At 50.7% G+C, this 18,076-nt stretch overlaps 1 protein-coding gene and 1 long non-coding RNA gene across 3 annotated transcripts; one reads left to right on the top strand and one right to left on the bottom strand.

The window, feature by feature from the left end:
* Positions 1 to 252: 252 nt before the first annotated feature.
* Positions 253 to 9,415, bottom strand: Pmvk (phosphomevalonate kinase). Of its 2 annotated transcripts, XM_027920914.2 has the most exons (5): positions 9,243 to 9,415; positions 6,611 to 6,674; positions 3,281 to 3,433; positions 2,188 to 2,317; positions 253 to 789 (listed from the first exon to the last, which is right to left on the bottom strand). In XM_027920914.2, the coding sequence occupies exons 1-5, from the start codon at positions 9,335 to 9,337 to the stop codon at positions 572 to 574; spliced, it is 660 nt and encodes a 219-aa protein (XP_027776715.2). In that variant the 5' UTR covers positions 9,338 to 9,415; the 3' UTR covers positions 253 to 571. The 2 variants fall into 2 exon arrangements, with proteins under 2 accessions (XP_027776715.2, XP_071474503.1); XM_071618402.1 differs by lacking the exons at positions 6,611 to 6,674; positions 9,243 to 9,415 and adding an exon at positions 4,193 to 4,323.
* Positions 3,430 to 8,905, top strand: LOC139707298 (uncharacterized). The gene is made up of 3 exons (XR_011708957.1): positions 3,430 to 3,590; positions 5,566 to 6,933; positions 8,693 to 8,905. It is a non-coding gene; the product is annotated as an uncharacterized lncRNA (long non-coding RNA).
* Positions 9,416 to 18,076: the final 8,661 nt, after the last annotated feature.

The following is an 18,076-nucleotide window of genomic DNA, read 5'->3' as shown; positions in this document are numbered from 1 at the left end:
AACATGAGGACACTCTCTGGAGACACTCTGTATGGGACACTAAGTCCTTCTTGGAACTCTCCCCGAGCGTAAGTCCTTCAGATCCCAATCCCACCTGCAACACAACAGGCCTCTCACCTGCGGGGTGCAGATGCCAACCAGCAGGTGCAAGGTGATGCAGGGACCCACATCCACCATGACACCCAGGGCCCTTCCGAGCCCCACGTGGTCCAGGTTGGCACTGGGGAAAGGAGAGAAATCCAGCTCCGCGCGTGTGTTCCAAGGAGGTTTATTAGTAAGCACACTAGGGAGCTCTGGGTCCTTGCCCAGAACAAGGGGCTGAGAACATCCAGACAGGGACGTGGGGCCACCAGAGCCAACAGGCCTGGCTCCCGTGGAGATGGCCTTGTTCCTGCTTCAAGCACACAGAATTCTCCCTCCTGTGCCCTCTAAGTGTCCTCCTGAGGAGGCAGGGAAGTCGGGGGCCTTCTCCCCAGACAGCCAGTTCCCTCAAGGTTCCCTAACTTGCCTGACAACCACCCGCCCTCGCCCCAAGAAATATGGACAGGCCCTGTCTGCTCCCCCACCTGGGTCAGGGTTGGGACCCCCACATCCTGCAGAGCCAACCCCATGCCCAGCCCAGCACGCCCAGCTCACTTCGAGAGCCTGACAAATAAAGTCTTGAGTGGACAAATTTCAGCAGGTGGGCCAGCTGCTCCTCCAGGTGCTGCTCATCTCCGTGGTTCTCGATGACCCAGTCAAAGTCCCCAAAATCGTCCAGGTCGCATTCTGACTCAGCGTCATCCACCCCTGTGGAGAGGCATGGTGAAGTCAGACCCCAGCCCTGCAGACGTGGAGGCCAGCTGGCTCAGGCGGAGAGGGTCCTCCCCCTGCCTCTTCACTGCTGTCCCAAAGTCAAGCTCTGCCCACCTGGAGGGCATCCCCACCAGCTCCAACACTGTGGTGCAGACGCACCGCCCACGGCCAGCTGACTGAACTCTTCACTTGCCACTTCGCACAGAGGGTGAACCGCATCATGGAAAAACCACAAACAAGCTGGGCATGGTGGCCCATGCCTGTGACCCCAGCCACTTGGGAGCTAAGGCAGGGGGACCTCAAGTTCAAAGCCAGCCTCAGCAACTTAGTGACACCCTGTCTCAAAATAAAACAATATGAAGGGCTGAGGATGTGGCTCAGTGGTAGAGCACTCCTGGATCCATCCCCAGTCCCAGAATGAAATAAAATAAAACCACACACAACCCAAAAGGCATGATGCTTTAGTGTGAATCACGGCTATGTTCATTTCCTTCTTTCTTTTTTAGTAGAATGGACACAATACTTTTATTTTATTTATTTTTATGTGGTGCTGAGGATCTATCCCAGCGCCTCACACGTGCCAGGCAAGTGCACTACCACTGAGCCACAACCGCAGCCCCCGCTGTGTTCATTTCTACCCTCCATCTGTCTGATCCAGTCCTCCGAGGAGGCCACGTGTGCGGGGCTAGAAGCAGAGGCGTTCTCTGTGGCCCTTCCAGGCTGCTGCTCTTGTACGTCACAGGCCTGGGAACAGCAGCGTCCACTTGGTGGGTTTGGGGCGCTGGTCAGTGAGCTGCTGCCTGCCAGGTGCTCAGCCCAGCCTGGCCGACAGCAGCGGCCAGGAGACCAGCAGGCAGCAGGGTGGTACCCTTGACCTGAGCTTCTGTGGCACAGTGACCAGAGGCAAGCAGGAGGCCTGAGCTGGTCTTCAGAACGGCCTGCAAAGCCAGTCCTGGGCCAGCGTCCCTGAGACTCCTGAGAGCTCCCGCCTCGGGACACCCCTCAGCAGGTGTGTGCATCAAGAGGAACTAGGCTGGTCCGGCTTTCTCCTCCCCGGCTGTCAGCCCCCCCAGAGCTGCAAGGCAAAGGTGAGGGTCATGGGGTAGGTCTCAGCCAGACCCCCAGAGAAGCCCATCAGCCTTGAGAAGACAGCCTGGGTAAAGGGACCAAGTCAGAGTCACAGGGAGACCTTGACCCTCCAGAACACCCTCTGCCGTCCCACTGCTGAGCCCTAGGCCTCAGACCCCTCCTTAGAACCTCTCCCCCACTGTCCTCAGGCTTACCAAGGAGCCAGCAGGAGGCCCAGGACACTGGGGTCAGGGTCCGTGTCCTCCACGGGGTGTGTCTCATCTGTGAACCAAGCCCTGGGGACAGATGCTACAAGCAGCTTACCTGGCGTGAACACCCAGCCCCGCTGCTGCCGGCTCTGCTCCGAGGCGCACACGCGGACCGTCTGCATCGCAGCCCCATAGGCCTCCCGAAACCACTGGATGTCAGACACCCTCCGTGTGTCACTCACCAGCTGCAGGGCAGGGACACAGGCAGGTTGCTGCAGCTGGCGGGAAGGGGGATACCAGAGAAACCAAACCACTGCGCAGCTCCACCCCGGCATCGTGAGCACCAGAGCAGCTAGGACAGAGCAGCTGGCCTCAGTTCCTCATTCCATTCGGTCACACACTGAGAGAACACTGCTGAGTGCTGACCCCCTGCAGACTGCTTGTTCACCCGACTAGAGCACTGCACAAGGGTTTCAGGAAGCACCTACTAGGTGCTGGCACTGTGCTGAGGCTAGAGTGGTAAAATGCACCTGTCTTCAGAGCCTATAATACAGCTGGGCACAGTGGCACATGCCTGTAACCCAGTGACGCAGGAGGATCGCAAGTTCAAGACCAGCCTCAGCAACTTAGTGAGGCTCTAAGCAACTTAGCTAAACCCTGTGTCAAAATAAAAAATAAACAAGGGTTAGGGATGTGACTCAGTGGTTGAGCACCCCTGGGTTATCCCCAGTACCAAAAAAAGAAAGAAAAACAAAAGAGATTGATTTATTTAAGGAACAGAGAAGGAAGGGGCAGCTGCAGCTCAGAGAGTAAAGAGGCTAAAAGGAGCAGGAGCAATGTCCAAAAGTTCACGTTAAGGACTGATTTTGTTCACAAGAATGACGGGTAACCACCAAAGGGTCTTGTTTTGGGTCCCCCCACCCCAGTATTCCCAAGTAGCTGAAATGACAGGCGTGCGCATCCAGCACTAAAGTGTTGCAGACTAACGGTGACGTGAGCAGTGTTCTTTGTAAATGGCTGCTGTGCGATGAAGGGATCACAGGACGAGAGCCAGAGCCAGAGCCAGAGACCGAGAGGAGTGGAGGCTGCTGTGACGCCTGGGGAAAGACGGGGGACTTGCACAGGACCAGGGCAGGGCAGACAGGGGGCTGGGAACCGTGAGGGCTGTGGAGAGAAGTTGTCCTCAGGCTGCCAAGGTGACCTCTTACCCAGATGGGCTGGGAGACGCCTTCTACGATCTTCCTGCAGAAGAAGCCCGGGTCGGCCCGGCGCTTCTCCTCCCCCCAGCGGATCATGTCCCTCCGATAGGCCTCCTTGTAGGTGCTGGCGTCCAGAAGTCTCTGGAAGTCCAGGCCGTGCTCCTGTCCAAAGCATAATGCGCCTCAGGCACTGCCCTCTCAGCCTCCAAGGCCCTCCAAGAGCCCCGCCGCACCACCTCCCCAGCCGTAGAGCAAGAATGACTCCAGCCATGAGGCCAAAGGTCTGCAAAGGAGAGAGTTCTGGAGCAGGCACTCAGAGGTGAGCGAAAGGTCTGGGGCCATCCAGAAACTGTTTCCATCTGTCTTTGAATGTTTGATGTGGTTTTCTCTTTGCAGATTTTACCTTCCCAATTATTTCTGGCTTAAACTAATCCTGAAATTCGTTGGCAACCCCTGGGCACAGGCTTAGCCTTCAACTCAAGTGGGAAATCTGACAAAAACCAACAAACTTCACAGCAACGTCCTCCCTCCCCTCCCGGCACCGTCTGCCCCACCCCAACTCCTGGGGAAGTCCTGCCTCCGCCCGGTCCCTTCCCCTTCCCCACATCCTGGCACTCTGCTGAAAACCCTGGTCCGAGGGGGAGCTGCCTCCAGACCTGGCCTCCCCTTCTCCAGGATCCTGACAGCCAGAGGGGCACATCCAGGGGGTCCAGGCCAGGAAGGGGAGTGAAGAGCGTCACCCCGCTCAGGTCTGGTTCCCCTTCAGCAAGGCCTTCCCCCCCCAGGCTCCCTCTCTCCTCCCGCTTTTCTGGGATGAGGGTAGGGGATGGAGACTGAGCCCAGAGGCCCGTACCACCGAGCCACATTCCCCGCCTTTTTCACTTTTTGGAGACAAGTTCTTGCTGAGGGGCCCAGGCTGACCTCAAACTTGTGATCCTCCTGCCTCAGGAGCCAGTGGGACTTGTGCCACTGCATCTGCAGCAGCTCTCAGCTCCTTGGTCCCCACCTGATGCCCTGTTCCAAGGAGAGGGCAGCAGCTACCTCCTGCTTCTCAGCTATCCCCTCCCCTCCACTGGGAGCATGTGGCCTGCTTGTTGGTTATGTTTCCACCTGTGACCTGGGTCATCAATTCAGCAACCTTTTTTTCTTTCTTTTGGGGGGTGGGGTAGAGGATTGAACTCAGAGGCACCTAACCACCGAGCCTCATCTCCAGCCCTTTTTTGTATTTTATTTTGAGACAGGGTCTCACTGAGTCGCCTAGGACCTCACTAAGTCACTGAGGCTGGCTCTGAACACACGATTTTCCTGCCTCAGCCTCCTGAGCCCCCTGGATTACAAGCGTGAGCCACCGCACCCAACTCAATTCAGTAACAGGGCAGGAGGGTCTGTCAGGGCCTCCTCTGGAAGTCTTAAAAATGCAAACTCAAACTCCTGCCCTTTCCTCCCTGATCCATCTGGGCTCTGGCTCGGCAGATCTGGAGTAGGCCCTGATCTGGGATTTTTCAAGTAGATTAGTGGTTTTGAAACTGTTCCTCAGGTCCCATTGGAGAAAGCTGAGTAGTACCTCCCCTTGGCCCTCCTCCCTCCTTCTCCCACTACCTGTTAACCCCACCCCACTAGGGGGCTCTTCTCTGTGAAAACCTGATCTCACCCTCTGGGTTCACTTCCTGAAGTCAAAATTCTGGGAGTTTCTATTTATTTTCTAAATTCCATTTTAACAACAACAACAACAAAAATTTTTTTAAACCTATATGATTCAAAATTCAAAAGATACAAATTCATTTGCAATGAAAAAATGTCTCCCAGGAACAAGGAACTTCTGCATCCAACTTCACCGGGAAAGATTCTCCATAGAAAAAAAATTGCAATCCCACAGTCCCTCAGACTGCCCGGCTATGGATGGGCCCGCACAGGAGGCGAGAGAAGACCCGCTGGGACAGAAGGCTGCTCCCACGGAGGCAGGGTTACTGCACAGAAGCTGGGATTAGTTCCTTTTGTGTGGCCCCAGAGGCCACACTGGGCAACTGCCCTGAGCCCAAGTCCCTGGGAGTGTACACCTGGATGCAACAGAATGTGGGTCACTAGGGGGCTCTTCTCTGTGAAAAGCTGATCTCACCCTCTGGGTTCCCTTCCTGAAGTCAAGATTCTGGGAGTTCCTGTTTATTTTCTAAATTCCATTTTAACAACAACAACGACCAATTTTTTTTTTTAAACCTATATGGTTCAAAATTCAAAAGACGCAAATTCATTTGCAATGAAAAAATCTCTGTCCCACCTCTGTCTTCCCCCTGCAGGGCCACAGGACAGTCTCCCATGTATCTTTCCCAGGAAGTGCACAGACATCCCAGCACCTGAACAGTGCTTAACAAAATGCAAGGCACCTCCCATGTATGTACTTGTTGAAGAACTGGATATATAAGCAAATATATTTTTAATTCTTCTGTAATTCTCGGTCACAAAGTCCTTTCCAAATGTTGCATTCTCTACTGTTATGGTATGTCTCCACCGAAAATCATGATCCCAACGTGGTGATGCTGGAACCTCTAAGAGGAATTAAAGCTTCTCTCTTGGGACTGGATTGGTTACGGTGAGAATGGGTTGTTATAAAGTAATCGTGGTACCTTCCCTCAATCTCTCTTGCCATATGACCTCTCTTTTGCTCACTGTTCTTCCACCATGAGGTTCTTACCAGCAGCCAGGTGAATGTTGGCACCATGTTCTTGTACCTCCATAACTCTTTTCTGCACAAACTACCCAACCCCAGGTATTTTGTTATAGCAACACAAAACAGATTTAGATGTACCACACTATTCTACAACTTGTGCTCTTCATTTAACAATCATTTTGACAACTCACGTCACTAAATATCTAAGGAGAAAATTCTAGGGCATTCCATCAGGCCAGCAGGGAAGAGGGGAGATGTAAGCTGTCATTTTTTTTGTGCAGACATATGCATATCAAATGGCATCAGAGCTGTCAACTCGAATATCTATAGCCTTCCCTGGACACCCTTTTGAGCGTGCTCTGCAGAGGTGATCTGGAGTAAGCGAGGCTACTAAGAAAGTCGCTTAAGGGACGGGGGCTGTGGCTCAGCAGTAGAGTGCTCGCCTTGCACGTGCCAGACCCTGGGTTCGATCCTCAGCACCACATAAAAATAAATAAATAAAGATATTGTGTCTTACTGAAAAACAAATATTAAAAAAAAGAAAGGCGCTTAAGCTGAAAATGCCCCGAAATACCCCTCACAGAAAACCAAGAGATGGCTACCATTCTGCCAGCAGCAGTCACATCTCCAAAGCCTGGGAGATGGTTCCCAGATGCCACACAGCCACCACCTACCTGAGCATACTGCTCCTTGAGTGGGCCAGAAAGCCGGAGAATAGCACAGATGTCAGCTCCAAGTCTGTGGGACAGGGAGATACAGGACCCAGTCAACCTAGGGCTTCCTGGAGCCTCCAGGCTCCAGAAGAGAAGTCCAGAGGCCTAAGCCGAGCCCTCATTTCTCCCACTGCTATTTGTGTCACTGTGGCAGCTCTCAACGCCCCTGACCCCTTTTCCTTATCTATAAACCGGGATAAGAGTTTCTTTCTCCCAAACAGGATTATTATGAAATTCAAATGAATATAAAGGAGCCCTGAAGCTAACGGATAAAACGTAGGATGGTAAGTACACTGAGAACCTCCAAGCCAGGCACGGAGGCCCACACCTGTGATCCCAGGGGCTCAGGAGGCGGAGGCAGGAGGATCACAAGTTCAAAGCCAGACTCAGCAATTTAGTAAACGCTAAGCAATTCAGCGAGACCCTGTCTCTAAATAAAATATATAAAAGGGCTGGGGCTGTAGCTCAGTGGCAGAGCGCTTGCCTAGCATGCACGAGGCACTGGGTTCGATCCTCAGCACCACATACAAATGACCAAATAAAATAAAGGCATTCTGGGGGACTGGGATTGTGGCTCAGCAGTAGAGTGCTCACCTAGTGTGTGCAGGGCGCTGGGTTCGATCCTCGGCACCACATAAAATTAATAAATAAATAAAGGTATTGTGTCCAATAATTTAAAAAATATATTTAATAAACAAATAAATAAAATAAAGGTATTCTGTCCATCTACAAAAAAAAAATTTTTTAAGCCGGGGAGCGGGAAGGGCTGAGACTGGGACTTGGTGGTTAATTGCCCCTGGGTTCAAACCCTGGTGCAAAAAAAAAGAAAGAAAGAAAACCCACCAGGCCTCCAGGCCTAATGATATTCTGCCTCAATTAAGTTACTGCTAGTACCCTAAACCCAGTCACCACCAGGGATATCTCAGCCTCAACTAACTTGGTCACCACAACATAAAAAACTCATCCCTTCAGTTGTTCCATGATCTTAGCCAGTCATTTATTGGGCACCATATTTGATTCCAGGTAACAGAAATATGAATGAGATACACAATTTCTGCCCTGGCCTTGAGCTGCTCACACCTACACTTAAACACCAACGTGGTGAGATGAGTGTTCTTATTTTCAGATGAGGAAACTGAGGCTAAGTGAGGGGAACTGACTCACCTGAAGCAACCCTGTAACTAATGAAACCAGTATGAGTAAAATAAAAATAGCCAACATTTCATTCCTGAGCCTTCTCTAGATGCCAAGAATTATTCTCTAAGCCATTTACATGCATTACCTCATTTAATTCTTCCACCATCCTGTCTTTGTCTGCATTGAACAAATGTCAAAACTGAGGCAGAGTCAATATGAAATGTGTACCAGATGGGCCACTAAGGCTGAGCTACGATGTGAATCCCAGAAGTCTAATCTCAGAACCTCTGTTTCTTAATGCTATTTAACTTCCAGAGCTGAGATGCAATTTAGGAAATGATGGTAGATACTTGGTGGTGAATTTGTGTATGGATCTCTGCCCTGGAATCCCCCACAACCTCTCAGAACCCCCAGGATACCCAAAACAGTTTCCTGACACCACACCCTACTAGCCCTCAAGGGGAGAGGAGCACCTGACGAGTGGTGCACCTATAATCTCAGCAACTTGGGAGGCTGAGGCAGAAGGATTACAAAGTCAAGACCAGCCTGGACAACTCAGTGAGAATCTGTCTCAAAATAAAAAACAAAAAGGACTGGGGGTGTAGCTCAGCGGTAGAGCACCCCTGGGTTCAATCCCCAGTATGGGGAAAAAAAAGCGGAGAGGAGCCTCACTCCACTTTCTCCCCTTCTTTGCTCTCCTAGCCCAGTCCCCAGCAAAAATGCCAGACAGAATACCTTGCTCCAAGAAAAAACAATGAGCGAAGGCTAAAGGCATTCTTATTATTTGGGGGAAGTGATGAGCTAAAACTGAAATAACCCAGTCCCTGGAGTCAATAAAACTGAATTTGAATCCTGGATTCGCCACTTAACTTCCAACCCCAGCAAATTTTGTTTTTAACTTTTCAGAGCCTCCCTTGCTTCATCTGTCAAGTGGAGAGGCAAATAACACTACACGGTACCTACCAAAGGTTATGATGATTAAATAAATTAATACAGGTACAGTGCCTGGCATATAATAAAGACTTATTAAATCCCTACTATTAGGGGTCCTTGTCCTCAATGAACAAAGATTGCCTTTGGAACCAGACACATACGGGGTATGTTTTTAAAGAAATCCCTTATCTGTGCGTCAATTTCTTTGTAAATTACCTCACAGCACTGTCATGAGAACAGGAAAAGTATACAGAAAGTGCCTTGGTAGTCACTGTTTCATTGGTGACTCCTGGAGAGACAGACCTACAGCTAAGGGCTTTGCAGAAGTAGTCGCCTGTCTTTGGAGTGGGCGTGTGCAGACGGCTGTCTTAAGTGATGGTGGCAATCCTGCATCTTCTCCTGCTCCTCCTGCCCGGCCACCAGAGAAGCTGGGGTCCGAAGCCCACTCCAGCAGACCCACACGCTCCCCTGGGTCGCCTGACCAGTGAGCTCCCTGTCCTCCTCCTCCCCTCCCCACAGACACCTGCTCTGCAGCGCCTCGGTCACGAAGTCCTTCCCGGATTTTCTCTTCCCGCTAAACAGCAGCACCAGTCGGGGGGCGCCTCCCTGCGGGGCCATGAGGCCACTCGGCTTTCCTATCCCTAACGCCGACCCATCGTACCCCTGAAATCGGGCCACTCCGCGCGAAATGGACGTGGCCACTGGGAGAGGCAAGGAGGAGGGATCCTCTCCCTCTTCATAGCTGTAAAGAGGACTGAGGTCCCTCCATCTTCCATATGTTTTAATTCATGACTAAACAAGTACGGAGAGAAGAAAAAAAAGGAGAAAATGTACATACACAAAAGAGGCTTATTTCCAGGGCAGCCTTCTCCCCTAAAGAAGCTCCCCCTCTAGAGCGCACTTGAGCCAGTCCAGCCCCGCCCAGAACCGCACGTCACGGCCGCGCCTCCGAACCCGACGGGCGGGGAGGAGTCGGACGCAACTACTTTTCTCAGAGGGGGATAACGTCTTAAAATTTCCAGAGGTGGACCTCATCTTCCCCCCAGATAGCTAAAACATGATGAAAAAAAAATTTTATACCTAATAATGTGGGAGGATTTTTCTCGACTGCTTTTTTACTTGTGTTTTATGACCCATGTGATTAAACAAACTTGTATTTGCCCCACATGGAAATGGGTCTTTCTGGAGATGTAAAACACGGTAATGACCTGATGGGGCTGTGTCTCGTGACGTCATCCCGAGGGTGGCGCTTAGCCTCGCACACGCTCGCTTATTGTGAAACCGGTTTTGTAAGTGGGCAGGCCGATGGGATGTGACCCTTTTGACCCAACAAGAAATCTATCCCTTTTCTAGCCGCATCCTGCTCTCCAAAGGTTTGGGGAAGCTGGAAAGCTTGGAATGACGTGGCTTTGGATGAGATTAACCGGTTTTATCCAGAGACCAATTCCCGTCCAGGAGTTGAAAATTAGTTATCTGTCCCTTCCTCCAGTGTCCAGTTCTGCCTCAGCCCGCTCCACGACACCTACTCCCAGTTAAGTAGGCACAGTTGTCTTTAGTCCTGAGTCTCTGTCTTGCATTTTTCCGAGCTTGTCAAAACAGAGCCTGCAAACAGTTACTGCCTCCATATGATGGGTTATCAAATCATGTGAGAAGAGACTAAGGGAAGTGAGGAGACGTCCTTGAGATAAACCCTGAATATTGAAAAAGAGGCACAAAAGAATGATAAGATACAAAGAGAATAGATTTCAGGAGGATTTTTTAAAGCAACTCAAAATTTTAACTGTGCTCATCAAGGCACTTCAGACAGGGCAGAGTGGAAAGAGTTTTGATCCTAGTTTTGACACTTCATGGGAATGTGACCTTCAGCCAGTCAAAACCTTCGCCATCCACGATGCCCACCTCACAGGATTGCAATAAGAGGGAAATAAAGAAAATATATGCTAACATGCAATAAGGCACCTCATAAATTCTAAAGTATCATCCAGTTGTAAGGGATTGTTATTTGCTCTTAGCCCTCTCTGTTTTTATTATGGTTTATAATTCAACCCAGGATCGGATTTTCCAGTTCACCTTCTGTAAACATTTACGTGGGCCTCCACTGAAAGCCCAGATCTCAGCTAGAGCAGCAGAAGCTACAAGGGATAGCTCCCTTCTCACTTTCCTGCTTTCTAATTACTAGAAAAGAGTCAGAACTTCCCCAAGTGTCTCTTCCCTCACCTGACCCAATCCGCCCCTACTTCCCTCGTCTGCTCTGAAATCAGACTCCCTGAAATTTCCAGTCCCTCATCAGAAAACCTCCCGCATCCTACCCTCTCCTCCAGCTTCTCTATCCCCTGCTGGCTGCCCTCTCCCGTGGAGCCTTCCTTCTCCCCCAGCCCTCAGTCTCAGCAAGGCCTCCCTCTCCCTCCGCTTCATGTTCCAGTCCTTCACCTGCCTCTGGGAAAACTCCAGCTCCTCTAAGTTTCTTGCCACCTGGCTGGGCTACCCTTACCCTCCTCAGGATTAACTGCCACCCATCATGGTGGCTCCTTCTTGTTCCCTGAGACTTAATCAATGGCTTCTGTGTTTTGGTTTTTTTGTTTTTGTTTTTATTTGTACCAGGGTTTTGAACCCAACGGTGCTTAACCACTGAGCCACATCCCCAGCCCTTTTTTATATTTTATTTAGAGACAGGGTCTCACTGAGTTGCTTAGGACCTCGCTGAGTTGCTGAGGCTGGCTTTGAACTTGCAATCCTCCTGCCTTAGCCTCTTGAGCCACTGGGATCACACTCATGCCCCACCACACCCTGTGGCCTTGGTCTCCTTTTCCTCCTAGTTCTTGTCATCATTCTCAGGGACTTCAGTCTCACTGATTACCTCTTCTGGCCAGTTCATTCAGCAATGATCTGCTGCTCAATTCCTTGGCCCCAGATGATCAAAGCTTTTTTCCATTTTTCCTCCAACACCAGCCCCTATGGACACACCCCCGGCCTTGTCACCACCAGAAAGCCTCAATCTGCCAGTGCTCACACTTATCCACCCAGCTCTTCAAGAATAGTCACTGTGGCACATGCTTATAATCCTAGGTACTTGGGAGTTTGAGGCAGAAGGATCACAACTTGGAGACCAGCTTGGGAAACTTAGCAAGACTTTATCTCAAAATAAAAAATACTAAGAGACCCAGAATAGCCAAAGCAAAAACCCTTAGCAAGAAGAGTGAAGCAGGAGGCATCACAATACCAGACCTTAAACTATATTACAGAGCAATAGTAACAAAACAGCATGGTATTGGCACCAAAATAGACTTGTAGCCCAATGGTACATAATAGAGGACACAGAGACCAACCCACATAAATACAGTTATCTCATACTAGACAAAGGCACCAAAAACATATATTGGAGAAAAGATAGCCTTTTCAACAAATGGTACTGGGAAAACTGGAAATCCATATGCAACAAAATAAAATTAAACCCCTATCTCTCACGATGCACAAAACAACTCAAAGTGGATTAAGGACTGAGGATTAGACCAGAGACCCTGCACCTAATAGAAGAAAAAATAGGCCCAAATCTTCATCGTGTGGGATTAGGCTCCAACTTCCTTAACAAGATACCCATAGTGCAAGAAATAAAATCAAGAATCAATAAGTGGGATGGATCCAAACCGAAAAGCTTCTTCTCAGAAAAAAAAAAAAAATAGTGAGGGGAATAGAGAGTCCACAGAATGGGAGCAAATTTTTCCACATGCATATCAGATAGAGCACTAATCTCTAGGATATATAAAGAACTCAAAAAACTTAACACACACACACACACACACACACAGATAACCCAATCAATAAATGGGCCAAGGAACTGAATAGACATTTCTCAGAAAATGATATACAATCAACCACCAAATATATGAAAAAATGTTCAACGTCTCTAGCAGAGAAATGCAAATCAAAACTCCTCTAAGATTTCATCTCACTCCAGTCAGAATGGCAGCTATTAAGAATAAAAACAATAAGCATTGGCAAGGATGTGGGGAAAAGACACACTCATACACTGCTGGTGGGACTGCAAATTGATGCAACCAATATGGAAAGCAGTATGGAGATTCCCTGGAAAACTGGGAATGGGGCTGGGCATGTGGCTCAAGCGGTAATGCGCTCGTCTGACATGCGCGGGGCGCTGGGTTCGATCCTCAGCACCACATAAAAATAAATAAAGATGTTGTGTCCACCAAAAACAGAAAAATAAATATTAAAAAATTCTCTTTCTCTCTCTCTTTAAAAAAAAAAAAAACTGGGAATGGAACCACCATTTGACCCAGCTTTCCCACTTCTTGGTTTATACCCAAAAGACTTAAAAAACAGCATACTACAGGGACACAGCCACATCAATGTTCATAGCAGCACAATTCACAATAGCTAAACTGTGGAAGCAAGCTAGATGCCCTTCAGTAGATGAATGGATAAAGAAACTGTGGTGTATATACACAATGGAACATTACTCAGCATTAAAAGAGAATAAATCATGGCATTTTGCAGGTAAATGGATGGAGTTGAAGAAGATATTGCTAAGTGAAGTTAGCCAATCCCAAAAAGCCAAAGGCCCAATGTTTTCTCTGATGTGTGAATGCTGATCCATTATGGGTGTGAGGGGGAGCATGGGAGGAATGGAGTGCCCCCACTGGCTCAAATACTCCCCAGCCAGAACTTGCCTCCCAAGCCCCCCACTAGGCCCATGAAATTCTGCCTTTCCTTCCTTCCACAACCCAGGGGAATGTCAAGGAGGTACCCTGTGCAAAGCCTTGGCCAGCTCAAGGGCTGCCCCTAGGGGCACTATTCAGAGGCAGGTGCTGGTGAGTGGGGGCAGGAAAGGGAAAGTGCAGCCCCTGGGTAGAGCCCGCTGGGGAAGGGGGCAGCCAGAGTCCTTGACCACTCAGACGGGAAGCCAGGTATGTCTGCCACCACTGCCACATGGAGGTGCAGGAGGAGGAGGCCTAAAGAGCAACAGAGAGGTGTCTCCCCAGCTCAGGAACCTCTTCCCCAGAACGCCGACCACTTAAGGAGAGGTTTGAAACCAGGGGGGTGAGGTGGTGCGAGTCTGGAATCCCAGTCACTCAAGAGTCTGGGGCAGGAGGACCCAGTTCCAGGTCAGCCTGGGAAACTCAGTGAGACCCTATCTCAAGATAAAAAAATAAATAAAAAGGGATGGGATGTGGCTCAGTGGTAGACCAGCCCTGGGGTCAATTCCCAGTGCCAAAGAAAAGAGAGAGATTTGCTTCACAGGCCAAGAGGACAGCCTGGACATCAACCGCAGGCCTGCCTTCTGTAGTCACCCACCTGAAAACAGTGTGAGCCTGGAGGACCCGCCCACCCAGCGCTGCAGAAGGAGGAAGAGGGTCGGCGCCACACAGGCAAGACTGTCCATCTCTGGCTCAGGGACATCCACTGTCCCTGCTTAACGTCATGCTTCTGACTCTAGTTTCTCCTCCCACGGCTGTTCCCAACCGACCCAGCCAATCCTCCGCCCTGGCCAGTTCTTCTTTTTTTTCTTTCTTTCTTTTTTAGTTGTAGGTGGACACAATACCTTTATTTTATTTATTTATTTATTTTTATGTGATGCTGAGGATCAAACCCAGGGCCTTGCACTTGCTAGGTGAGAGTCCTACCACTGAGCCACAGCCCCAGCCACCCCACACCCCGCCCCGGCCAATTCTTATAACTGTAGATGTGGGCTGTGGACCAGCCCTTAGGTGTGACATGACCGTCCTTCCAGGGGAAATGAGGGAGGTGAGGGATGGAACGGGGCAAAGTTGTAAGGCAGCGGTATGAGAGGATGACAGGAAAAAGGAGGGGCTGTCTTTGGGCCCTGACGGAGGGAAGCCCACTCTTTTATAGACTAGAATACACTCTTACTACCCGACCTGCAACAGTGAACAAACAGAACCCGCCTCCAGGAGCGCTGGTCTTTACAGGACAGACTAGCACAGGACAGACTTCCAACCAGCATGATGGCCTGGGGCTGGGCTCAGTGGCAGAGCACCTGCCTGGCATGTGTGAGGCCCTGGGTTCAATCCTCAGCACTACGTATAAATAAATGAATAAAAAATAAAGGCCCACCACCAACTGAATATAAATATATATAGAGAGAGAGAGTATGAGCCGGACTCTTGGCACTCACCTGTAGCCCCAACAATCAGGGCGGCTGAAGCAGGACGTGGCTCCGTGGGACAGTGCCCCTGAGTTCTCCATCCCCAGTATAAAATAAAAAACCAATACTATCAGGATGTTCTGCTGCGATCTCTAAGTGGTTCCATAGTACCCTCATGCTGTTCCCTTTGCCCAAACTGCTCTTCACCCTCTCTTTTGTGTGTAACAAACTCAAAATTGTAATTTTTCTTTTTTTTTTTTTTTTGTACTAGTAATTGGACCCAGGGTCACTTAACCCCTGAGTCACATCCTCAGCCCTCTTCATTTCTTTTTGAGACGGGGCCTCACTAAGTTGCTGAGGCTGGTTTTGAACTTTCCTTCGGCCTCAGATTCCCAAAATGCTGGGACTGCAGACATGCCCCACTGGGACCAGTTCCAATTGTATCTTATCTGAAATCAGGTTACAGGAGCTGGCAGGGGAAAGAGGCTAACTAACATTCAAGTTCCAACCGGTGCTAGATGTGGGGCTCCCATCCATCTACCTTGTCTTGCCTCCTCCACAGCCCTCCCTGAGTCCCCCAGCCCATCTATCCATCTGTGTGTGTGTGTGTGTGTGTGTGTGTGTTTCCAGGAATTGAGCTCAGGGGCACTTGTCAACCACTGAGCCACATCCTCAGCCCTATTTTGTATTCTATTTAGAAACAGGGTCTCATGATTGCTTAGTGCCTCACTTTTGCTGAGGCTGGCTTTGAACTGGCAATCCTCCTGCCTCAGCCTCCTGAGCTGCTGGGATTACGTGCGTGCACCACTGTGCCCGGCTTTATTTTTTGAGACAGGCAGGCTCTCTCTAACTTGCCTGGAACTTGAGATCTCCCTGCCTCAGCCTCCCAAGTTGCTGAGTTGCAGGCATGTGCCACCACACCCGCCTAGATACCCAGTTTCTGTTTCTGAGGCCCCCTGTATTTACCCACATACATGGTATTAATTTACTCATAGGTCTCTCCTCCAGAGTTGATACTTCACGTTTACTGAGCATTTACTATGAGTCAGACCTTTTCTAACTCAATCAAAAGAGAGATTAGGAGACTGGTTTCCCAATCGGGAGCTCTAAAGAAAGAAACCAGATCTGTCCAGCTCCAAAGCCAGATGTTTTCCGGGCCAGGCAGGGCATCCTCCTGGGCATGCAAGCCCAGCCGCTGCGGACAGTCTAGCTCCTTCCCTATTTTCCTCCAACACAGCTTCTGGAAAATGTATCAAACAGCACCAGCCCAGGGTGGGCACAGGGTAAGAGCCCACAGGTGACTAATGAACAAACGAACAAGTGAAACAAGTGAATGAGTGGGGGGGTGGTCTTTGAAGGGGTAATTGGGAACCAGACTCCCCGCTCCATGAGCCTATAGGAGCCCTCTGTGGGTGTCCCCAAGGCTAAGGCCTCACAACCCCATACCCAGTTGCTCAGGTTTCCAGGCAATTCTTGGAAGTCTCCCTCCCTCCCTCCCAGTCCTCTGCAGGCCCAACCTCCTGTCCCTCCTCCTGCTGCCCCCTTGTGGCAACGACCAGACATCTCTGCAGAGAAACCCTTGCGGGAGGTGGCTGCTCGGGGACAAGATCAGGGAAACCCCACTTGTGGCAAGCAGCTCTTCCAGACCTCAGCTCAGAGCCTAAATTCCATGCTCAAGAGGAAGGGAGGAGACCAGGAGAAGGGACAGAGGGACCGTCAGCTGGAGGTCAGCAGCCCTGGGCTCCAGCCTCGCTCCGTCCCTAGCAAGCTTTGTGAGCCTGGAGAAGTGGCTTCCCTCTTCGGTCCTCATTTCCCACCTCTGAACAAGGCTCCTCCAGGGCTAGTCTTCTGCCCACAAGCCGGGGCCACCAAGGTGGCAGTTGGTGGCCAGGAAGGAAATGTCACAGGGGCCTTGGGCCCAGGTAGCTGAAGCAGGTGGCAGGTGGAACACACAGGCTGGGGAGAGGAACCAGCCAGAGAAACGGACATGTTTCAAATGCCGCCTAGGGCCGCTCTCTTCCCACTGTCTAGTGACGATGGGACCTTAGGTAAGTCACCTAATCTCTCCCTCTCAGTAGCTTCCTCCTTCAAAGTCTGCGTTTCAGGGAGATAAAAGGCATCCAAGTGCATTGGACAGTCGGTGGTCCTATGGAGATGACGGGTGGCCTGCTCCCTTTCAGGCCTCCTGTCACCTGTCAGCTCGGGGTTCTCCCTAGAAAGCCTCCTCCGGGAGGGCTGGACCGTGTTCCAGATGGACAGGTGTCCACGGCTGGCCTGTGAGGCCCAAAGGCAGCTGGACTTTCAGAGGGGTCCCTCTAGCGCTTTCTTCTCCGGTTTCTACCTGTCCTGGCCCAGCGCGCTGACCTGTCCCTTTGACTCTGAACAGGATCTCGATGATGGCCTCAATGAAGACTCCCTCCGCTCTGCTATGTGCCTCCCCTCAGGGTCAGTGAAGGTCAGTGTCCCATGCCGATAAGAACTCCTGCTAAGGGGTCCGGGTACCCAAGAGGCTCGAGGACAGAGGGGAACTGGCAAAGAGCCGGAGGCAGGGACGTTTGACTTGGAGCAGAAAGGTGTTCGGCTCCGTGGCGGACCTACCCTAGGCCCATATTCAGCAAAACCGAGCCAAGCACCTCCCCAAACCTGGCATCCCACAAAACCAGCTTTGGACTTTCCCAAACTTGGGTGAGGGTGGAGTCATCCAACCTGTCCCAGCTGGGAGGCAGGGTGTGTCCCTGTCCCCTGACTCCTTCCTCTCTCCACCCAAGGCAGCTCTTTTTTTTTGAGCACTAGGGATTGAACCTGCGGTGCTTCAACACTGAGACACTGAGCCATCATGCCCCAGCCCTCCCCTGTTTTTTTTTTTTTTTGAGTAGGTCTGATGCCCAGGCTGGCCTCAAACTTGCAACCCCCTTGCCTCAGCCTCCCAGGCAGCTGGGAGTACAGGTGTGTGCCACTGCTCCCAGACAGGGCCTGTCCATTCTAATTCTCTGTCCCTATTTCCTATAGCAAAGATCCTCTTCACAGGCAGGACTGTGGGGGAATTCGTACCTCAGAACCATCTGATCCCTGGCCACCCACACTTCCTTCAGTCTCACCCTCCCCGCCTGAAAGCCCTTCTTCCCATCCCTGAACCCTCATTATCCTCCAAGATCCAGCTCAAAGGCCACCCCGCCTTCCTCTACCTCCACTCTGCAGACTCCCGGCAGCACTAAGAGCACTAAGCTGTTAGCCCA

Source organism: Marmota flaviventris, chromosome 10 (genome assembly GCF_047511675.1).
Source record: "Marmota flaviventris isolate mMarFla1 chromosome 10, mMarFla1.hap1, whole genome shotgun sequence".
In the NCBI taxonomy this organism is placed as follows: domain Eukaryota; kingdom Metazoa; phylum Chordata; class Mammalia; order Rodentia; family Sciuridae; genus Marmota; species Marmota flaviventris.
Note: the sequence above shows the minus strand (reverse complement) of the source record. Positions and strands in the feature narration are given on the sequence as shown.

Excerpts from the sequence above, each read along its gene's own strand:
- Pmvk (XM_027920914.2), bottom strand. The coding sequence starts at position 9,337 with ATGGCCCCGCAGGGAGGCGCCCCCCGACTGGTGCTGCTGTTTAGCGGG. Across the intron at positions 3,434-6,610 it reads TCAAGGAGCAGTATGCTCAG|GAGCACGGCCTGGACTTCCA; the intron begins GTAGGTGGTGGC and ends TGCTTTGGACAG. Across the intron at positions 2,318-3,280 it reads GCGTCTCCCAGCCCATCTGG|CTGGTGAGTGACACACGGAG; the intron begins GTAAGAGGTCAC and ends CCTGCCCTGCAG.